This window comes from Nanorana parkeri, unplaced genomic scaffold, assembly GCF_000935625.1.
Source record: "Nanorana parkeri isolate BGI_ZX_2015 unplaced genomic scaffold, ASM93562v1 scaffold327, whole genome shotgun sequence".
In the NCBI taxonomy this organism is placed as follows: Eukaryota; Metazoa; Chordata; class Amphibia; order Anura; family Dicroglossidae; genus Nanorana; species Nanorana parkeri.
Window position 1 is genome coordinate 1,330,061 of NW_017306595.1, and position 8,605 is coordinate 1,338,665.

At 39.5% G+C, this 8,605-nt stretch overlaps 1 protein-coding gene across 1 annotated transcript in view; it reads right to left on the bottom strand.

Moving 5' to 3' along the window:
• LOC108788466 (baculoviral IAP repeat-containing protein 1-like) overlaps window positions 1-8,605 on the bottom strand; it is a 28,745-nt gene that overhangs the window by 3,269 nt on the left and 16,871 nt on the right. The window contains exons 6-11 of the mRNA XM_018558224.1: window positions 6,396-8,537; window positions 4,504-4,629; window positions 3,819-3,980; window positions 3,011-3,042; window positions 912-1,052; window positions 682-805 (exon numbers count right to left, since the gene is read on the bottom strand). Coding sequence (XP_018413726.1) covers window positions 682-805; window positions 912-1,052; window positions 3,011-3,042; window positions 3,819-3,980; window positions 4,504-4,629; window positions 6,396-8,537 — 2,727 coding nt within the window. The remainder of the gene's footprint in view (window positions 1-681; window positions 806-911; window positions 1,053-3,010; window positions 3,043-3,818; window positions 3,981-4,503; window positions 4,630-6,395; window positions 8,538-8,605) is intronic.

Below are 8,605 nucleotides of genomic sequence, written 5' to 3' on the forward strand. Positions count from 1 at the left end.
TTTTTTTTTCTATTCTGACATCGATCGTGTCAGAATAAAGAAAAAAAGACACATCAGTGCTTCTCTCCTTGGCGGCCGGGAGCGGGAGGCTCCCAGAGCGCCCGGGAGAGGTTTTTTATTCTTGTTTTTTTTTTTTTACAGTAGCAGAGCCGCCAGACAATAGGAAACTATTGGGCGGAGCTAGCTGTCACTGCTAGCTCGGCACAATCGTTTGCTATTTACTTTTTTAACTTTTTTCACTGTTTTTCTGTTCTGCTCGGCGGCATTCGGCTATTCACTCACTGCTGTTCGGGATCTTTAAGAATAGGCTGAACAGCAGTGAGTAGCCTGCCGGAGGTTCGGCTCAGCCGATCCAGATGTTGGATCGGCTGAGTCGAACTCCTTCTGCACTTCGGGTCGGCCGAACATGCTGAGCATGTTTGGCCGACCCGAAGCCACACGAAGCAAGCCGATGTACGGCTGATTTCAGCCGATATACGGCTGAAATTAGCCGTACCAGCCTGAAGTGAATAGCCAAACAGTGTTCGGCTCACTTCACTTCAGATCGGTCATTCACTCGGCTGCCCTCGGCAGCTTCGTGAATAGACCCCAAAGTTTATGTGCAGTACATTATGTGCAGTACACAGGAGTATTATCAGCTGCATACAATAAAAAATAAAAAGGAAATAATATATACTGTACCAAAGTGTTCAGAAATATCTGCTCCAAAAATGATGTGCCGGTCCAGATTCAGCACTTTTAAAGATGTAAAATTCTTTAATCCCTCTGCTGATAAGAGAAGAAGGAAAACAAATACATTGAACTTCTGGTAAAATGGAAGTAAAGTGTTAACTAAAAAAATTAATAAAAAGGGGCTCAGGAACTTTTAGCCATAATGTGCGAGTATGCAGAGCATAATATGGCAGACTTACCTGAGGAACCAACCCGCTCCACCAATGTGCTCCTCGCTCACCAGTGCTTTTATCTCTCTCACAGTCTTCTACCAGGTTTTGAGCCTTCAGTCGCTTGATTAGCCGGGCCCCAATGATGTAACTTCTGTGCATGTGCACGTGCTTAATCTCAACATACCGTGTACAGAAAAAAAAATGGTAGCAAAAAACCTTTATGACAAAAGAGACTTACACAGTCTCTTCTGTCATATAAAGCCTGCCGATCAGCGGGTTTTTTTTTTTGCATGCCTTAACTTATACTTTAAATGTAAACAAAAAGCAAACTAGTATTTTGACTGGAACATGATGCAGTTTATCCTGGTTCTGCATATATGTTCTGTATTTATTATAAACTGGACTAAAAAAAATGACATTTTTATATCTAAAATATTTTTAGAAATGTTAGTATGACATAATGCGAATTAATAATTTGCATTCTCCTTTTCAGCCACCAGATGGCAATTCAGGCTTTAGTATTAATGTCATGAAGTTCTTTAAAAGTCCTGCTATGGGAAGTGTTAAAACATTTCTACCCACAGTTTCCTAAATGAGAATTAAAGGATAACTAAACCCAAGAACAAAAAAATGAATATATTGCAGAGTACCAGTGCCTAGATGTGGTGGCTGCAATTGTTTCCCTTTTCAGGCTAAGAACCTTTTCAGCAAGTACAGAAAATACCTGTAAATCTTGCCAGACTTCCGTGTCCTTATCACTTGCTGTAAGTTGAACTTGAAGCATAAAAAAATCTTATCCTCCACTAATCTACCCATTCTGCATGTAATGGGGATTAACAAAGGCAGCTATGTTTTTGGAATCCAGGCTGGGTGGAAACCATGGCTGCTCCCTTAGAACAGCATCTCTCAACCTTATTTCAGAGTGTTGGTGACATACATAAGAAAAGTGTCTCAGGGTTACAGAAACGGTGTCCTTATTTGCGGAAAATTCATGTACAAGGCTACAAAGAATTCATTAATTTTGCGCAAACCTATAAAACTGGTGCTTGCGTGCGAGACCAACTTTGGGACGAGATATACACACTGATAAATTCCATAGATGTGTCCCATCTCTATCCAATGTGTCACATATGTGTCTGAGACAGATTTTAGTTGGATGAAGACTATAATGCATACATGGGTCTCATCTGTGTCAAAATTGTCACATATGTGTCTGAGACAAATTTCATTGGTCATCAGATTTCTCCTCAAGGAATGTGGCACCTGAGGTATGTGTCACATACAATATGAACGAGCGATAGACTAGTTACAATAAAAAGTACTTGGTCTTGCTTCACATCACTTTTCTTGTTACTGAACTGTCAGAGATTAGTTATTGAATACATCACAAGCACAGCGGCAGAATGAAATATGGCGCAAATCAGAACAGCTTGAATTTGGCACAGGAGTTGGCAGAGGTGTGGATAATGGCGCAGCATGTTTTTCAATTTGGAGCAGACATTTCTTTGGCAGCATTCAAGGCTTGCTCACAGTGCGTTCCAGCGCGGTTAGCTGCTGAGGTACACTGTAACGCTACCCAGATAGTTTCCTGCATTCAGGGGTGGGAGGGGTCCTGGCGGGGCATTGAAGTCAATGGCAAAATAATACCTGTGTTCTAGTCCAGTGCGATCTAACAAAAAAGCTAGCAAACACTACTTTTTCAGATCACACTGGAGCGGATTGCAGACACACGTTCTGTTTTGCCACACGTTCTGGTGTGGGCAATCGCACTGTGGGTGGGAGGGGCGTGGCTGCGGTGCCATTGACTTCAATGCACCACCACACCTCCTCCCGCCCCTTAACATAGGGATGCGATACGGTGCATTCCAGCAGCTAACCACGCTGGAACAGACTGTATATGATGTGACCAAGCCCTAACTCCAGAATTCTGGCACAAAGGTGATATTGAATTCCCCTGAGAGTGTGCAAGTGTGTGTAAAGGGCCTTTAATATGATAAATAATTTTTTGGGGGTTTAGATAAACTGTAAATCCATGTTTGCATGAGAGCTCAATAATGTTCACATAATTATAACTGTGTTTCTTTTTACTTGTGTTTCTTTACTTGTTTGTTTTTATTAGTTTGTACCAAAGTGAATCCTTCAACAGTTTTGCAAAGGACTAAAGAAACATAGGGAATTTTACATCTGTTAATTAATAACCTATATTAATGGGGTTTACTAGGGAAATAGGTACAATAATGTTTAAACATCAAGGTTTGGGTGCTGAGGGCATAATAATCATTAAAAAAGTTTATAGTAGCTGGCAGTAGGGACAAAGAATTACAAAATAATTGAAAAGCAATAAAAAATCAGTCATCAGTCCAGTGACTCACCCCTTATCAGATAGCTCAGACTGAAGTTTCAGTCAGACGGGACAAGTATGAAAGCAGCCTACTACAGCAGTCCCATCTCTTTAGGTGACCCATAGTGCTCTAGGAATCCCGTCATGTAATACTTATATATTTTGTTAGAGTTATTTCTCATTGTCCAATAATCAGCAACAGACCTGCCCTGAATGTTTTAATTTGATTTGTTGCTGTGAGAAAATAACTTCAGTTTGTATTAGACCAGGGGTGGGAAAACTTCGGCCCTCCAACTGTGGTAAAAATACATATCCCATCATGCATCTGTCTCCCGGAGTTATGCCTGTAACTGTGAGAATCTTGCAATGCCTCATGAAATTTGTATTTCCACAGCAGCTCGAGGGCTGGAGTTTGTCCGCTTCGTATTAGTTAATGTATACGTTTTTGTGCATTTAAGCTTTGTTTCTAAAGTATGCCAGCTAAAAAAAAAAAATCATAGCCTTGTGTGTTTTGAGGTCACTATCCAACATGTTACAGTAACAAGAGTTATAATTGATAAACTATCTGTTGTGAATTCTATTAAATCTATTACCTAGAAAAGCCATGTCATGTTCCAGGAGAACCGATCCAAAAAAGCTCAGTTCCTTGAGCTTTGTACATGTTGAGAGTGACTTCATTATGCCATTAAAATCTGAATAATATTTGAACGATAAGTGCAGAACCTCCAAATCAGCAAAACGTTGGATGAATCCAGCTGTAAAATAATATATAATATTAAATAATATAAGTAAGCTTTTTTGCTATTGTACTAGTTTTTGTAAATTAAATGCATTAATATTCCATTTAATTAAAGTGCAACAACAGCTTTAAAGTACGCATTTGCCAAAAAATTACCCCATCCAGCCACCCTCCATGGCCCCTCAATACGCAGAGTTATGGCTCTCCCCTCTCCTTAAACAAGTGTTTACTTACCTTCTCTAGTGGCCGATAACAACCTAGTGCAGGAGCAAAGTCTATGGCAAGTTGGTGGGCAGGCAGCACGGCGTGACAAACTGGAGGGGAGAGACAGAGGTCTGTGTATTAAGGAGCTAGAGGGAGCGCCTGGGGATCTTTATATGTCAAAACATGTGCAGGTATTTTATATAAAATGGATTTAAAAAAAATTGGAACAGATGAACAAGTTTTTGTTTTTTCTTTAGGGTTTGCAATGTTATAAGCCAATAACAACCCAATTTTATTAAATGGCCATTTAGGTTGCTTTCTTCTGACACACTTACCAAATTTAGCTGATCCAGTGCTATATCCTGTGCAACCAAAAGCAAGTTTTTTCACTTTGTGCAGTGTGTTAAATTCCTCTGGCAAGTGGTCTAATACGTCAGGGTTTTCCAGGAGGTAGACTGTCACTTCATGTAGATTTCCAAACATGTGTATGTTACGAATCAGAAACTCTAATATGTATATCATTATATATATATATTATATGTTTATTTATTTATACATATTTATTATGCTTAGGACTAAAATATTTTTCCATGTTTTTTTCTAGTAAATAAAATAGTTGCTTTTAAAATTTCTGTCCAGGTTGACCTAAGTTTCTTTGCTAAAAAGACTGTTGTTTAAAGGGCCCAAAAATCGCAAGCTCCAATTAATGCACAACTGAATGAGTCAGAGCAATAATTCATATCTGCACCCTATATTTATCTGTAAAATAAAACTATGTAATAAAATTTTTGTAGAAACTTACAAAACAATATAAAAAAACCCATCCATTTGAAACAAAGCTATTATAGTTTATCTTTAAAGGAGAACTATGAGGCGAGTGAAAATCACTCAGCCTCATAGTTCTAGCTGACCTGTGACAATGAAACTGTCACAGGTCGGCTCAATAGATCGGGAAGTGAGCAAACACATACCGTCGCTCGCTCACTTCTCAATCCTTTCCTTGCAGAGAGCAGCGACTGTCGCTCACGGCTCCCTGCAGGGATTCCTCCCCTCCCCGATCCTCCAGCGATGACTGGCGGAACGGACGGGGGAGGGGGCGGGTACAGCTGGCTCTGCCTCTGGATAGGCAGAGCCAGCTGTCACTCACGCAGCTGGGTGGATCCAGACAGTAGTGTCGGGATCCGTCCCGGCTGTGGCATCTCTGTATACCGCGAGCTGCAGCTCGCGGTATACTGAGCTTTGGGTGACGGGAGGACGCTAGTTTGTGTTCTACCGTTACCCCTAGGACAACTGTGGGGAAAAACACTTACCCCATAGTTCTACTTTACACTAGCTCTTACCCATATTCACATCTAATGCTGGTTTTGTACTATTGACTAATTTGCTATTTTCCATTTACCCTGTTTCAAGAGGTATTTTCTTGGCACATAATAATGTACTTTATAACATAGTACTAAGAGGAGCTGCACAGACTACAAATGTTGGTAGCCAACCGCAGTCACACAAGCACACAGTAATAGGGACAGGGTATTCCTATTATTAGGTAGTTTATTTCTCACCATTTTACTGAGCACATCTATCGTAAAAAGCATGAGTTTTAACCCAAGCTCTGGAAAGCCTCACGTAAGCTTTGTTTTTGCACACACAACATTCTAATTTCTAAATCCTGGCTCCTGCTATATAGAACAAAATAACAAAAGGTGTAATATATTGCATTACCAATTCTTAGATGCACTTGCTGCATTTGTTTTCTTTTTTTCAGGCTTCTTTCCTTTATTTTTACCTGGTGATTCTGCTCCGAAAAACATTTCCTGTTCTAGGGTTAACACTTACTCACTGTGCTGTATCTATGGAGGAGCAGTGTTATCATCATAGGTTAAAAAAATGTGTGTTAGGACTATAGAGTAGTCACCTTCCTCATAGCAATAACATAGGTTTCAGGCATTCTGTTATTCACAGAGGCGATAGACAGAGCTGATAATATTGTCTGATATAAAACTAAGGAGCACATAGAATGCTGGACAGCTCTGGATATGTGGCAGGTTAAGGGCATTTGACAAAACACTTTTTAGTGCATTTACATAGACTTTAACTGACTTATTTCCTATTCTGTTTTACCATATATAATGAAATTGTCACACTCAGACAATTTGGCAGAGCAGAACACAAATTGACAGTCATTTTCTACAACAATTATGGTGGCAGCATAACTATAGCATTCTAATACCTGGGTAGTTTTCACCATGGTTGCATCCAATCTCAAGGCATTCCAAAGATGACATCTTGAGTAAGAGATCTTGTTCATCGGCTGTTAAATAGGAGTCACATATACCTAACTTCCTGAAAGAATCTGAGAACTGCTCTATTGCAGGTCTGATGTGTGACACAAAATCTCTGCATTCATCCAGCTGGAGTTCTATCTGATCAGAGATCGAGAAAAGAACTTTGAAGTTCTCACAGTTTAGCTGAGAAGCATTGTTTCCATTGACGTTAATTAGTTGCAGTTTAAAAACTGGCACCTTGTGGCCCTTAATTGACATAAATGGACGAGCAATGGAGTCCCTTATTACAATTTTCTCTGGGAACAAAGAATAGTATTGATCACAGTCTTTTTTTGACTTTTCATTATCTTCCTTCATTTTGCTCATTGACACATAAGCAGAAGAATAATCACTTTCTACAGTTGGAACACCTAACAATTCCAGAGATTTTTCTAACTTTGTGTAATCTGGTGGTGTAACTTGGCCTGTGGCATCAATAACAAATGTAATGCAGCTCAACAAACTAATGCAATTTGGATATTTCTCAATAAAACTGAGAATGCTTTCTGTAGAATTGTTGCTTATGATAGTTATTGAAAATCCAAGAGTTTTACCAGCCATAAACTCCATGATTAAGGGAGCACAATCAGGAAGGCTTTGACTTTCCTCTGCGGCCTCTATTGCTATTGTTGCCAGTATGAGAAATGAAACAGCGTCTACAGGGTTGTGGTTACGTAACAGGAGAATGATATTTTCTTCAATCAGTTGAAGCTCGGGATGTCTCTGCAGGTGTTCTCTGCTGTCCAGATCACAGTCCAATGCCTCAGGGTTGTCATAGAGCGTGAATAAGAAAGATAGGATCTTTAGAGTCGCCTTTGTGGAAATCCTGCTGGCATATTTTAGGAAATAGCTGTAACGTCCTAGAAGTTTCAGAAAAGTATTCACTTGATGGAGGTAATGGAATCCCTTGCTGAGATCGTCTGGTTTATCCGATTCTAAAAGCTCGCTAAGTCTTTTTCCGGCAAGAAACTCCTGGAATGATGGCTCAAAAAACCTATAGATGGATCGAAGTCTTTGTGCTGTGAACTTGCTCAAAAGTCCAAATTTGATGGCTTTGTCACTCTCTACCTCAGAGGCTTTTAAGTCATCATCTGAGAACTGAAATTTTGATTCAAAAAGACCTTTGAGTGCAAGTTCACCACAAGAGACAAGCTGTGACTTCACTGCTTCTGTCTCATGAGGAAATTTAAGCATGATGCATTTCAAGTATGTTTTAAAAATATGGACATCTTCAAATTTATAATCACAATTTTCAATCCACGAGGAACACTGAGCAAGAATAATCAGAGGTGTTTGCAAAATGGCTGGCACGTTTTGGGGTTTTACTAATTGCAAAAGAAATGTATCTATTTTGTCATTGTCATGTGAAAATATGTTCTTCACTAAGTAAATAGTACTGTATAAGGGAAATGTTTGGAGACTCAGTATGGTCTTTGCATACTGTCGCAGTTTCCATGACTTGTCTGTGCTTACTGTGACTGCTAGACTCAATCTGTTCCAAGGGTTCTTCAGTATAAGTACTTCTATTGCTTCAGGTATTGAGTCCATCATACCATAGTCATCCAGGAGGAACAAAACTTTGTCCTTTAGTTGTTTTATAATTTCCCCCAAAGACACTTCAGTAAGCATTGCATTAGATCCAATCAGTTGATGGCAGATGATGTCACATAGAGACTGTTGGCTCTCCAAGGAAGGTAGGGCAATATAGAACACATGGGTGAACCTGTTGAGCATAGGACAATTTCCCGTAGCCCAGAGAATGGCAATCTTCCTGAGCAGAGCTGACTTCCCACTGCCAGCTTCTCCTTCTATCATAGTGATGTCCCCCAGCAGTGATAGGACATCTGGTAATGTGAGTTTCCTCAACGGCTGATTTTTAGTGTCTTTTAACACAACAGAGATATCAGCAAAGAGTGATCTCAGATCTATTGATAATGAACCTCTGAATGGGGACATATTGAAGAAAGTCGAGTCAGTATACTTTTCAATTAGCTGTTTTTTCAATGTGTCTACTTTTTCAGTCAGCAGCGAATGTCTGTGGGTTGTTTCTGTGAGAAAAACAAATGCTTATATTATATTATATATACAGTAATTATTATTATTATTATTATATATA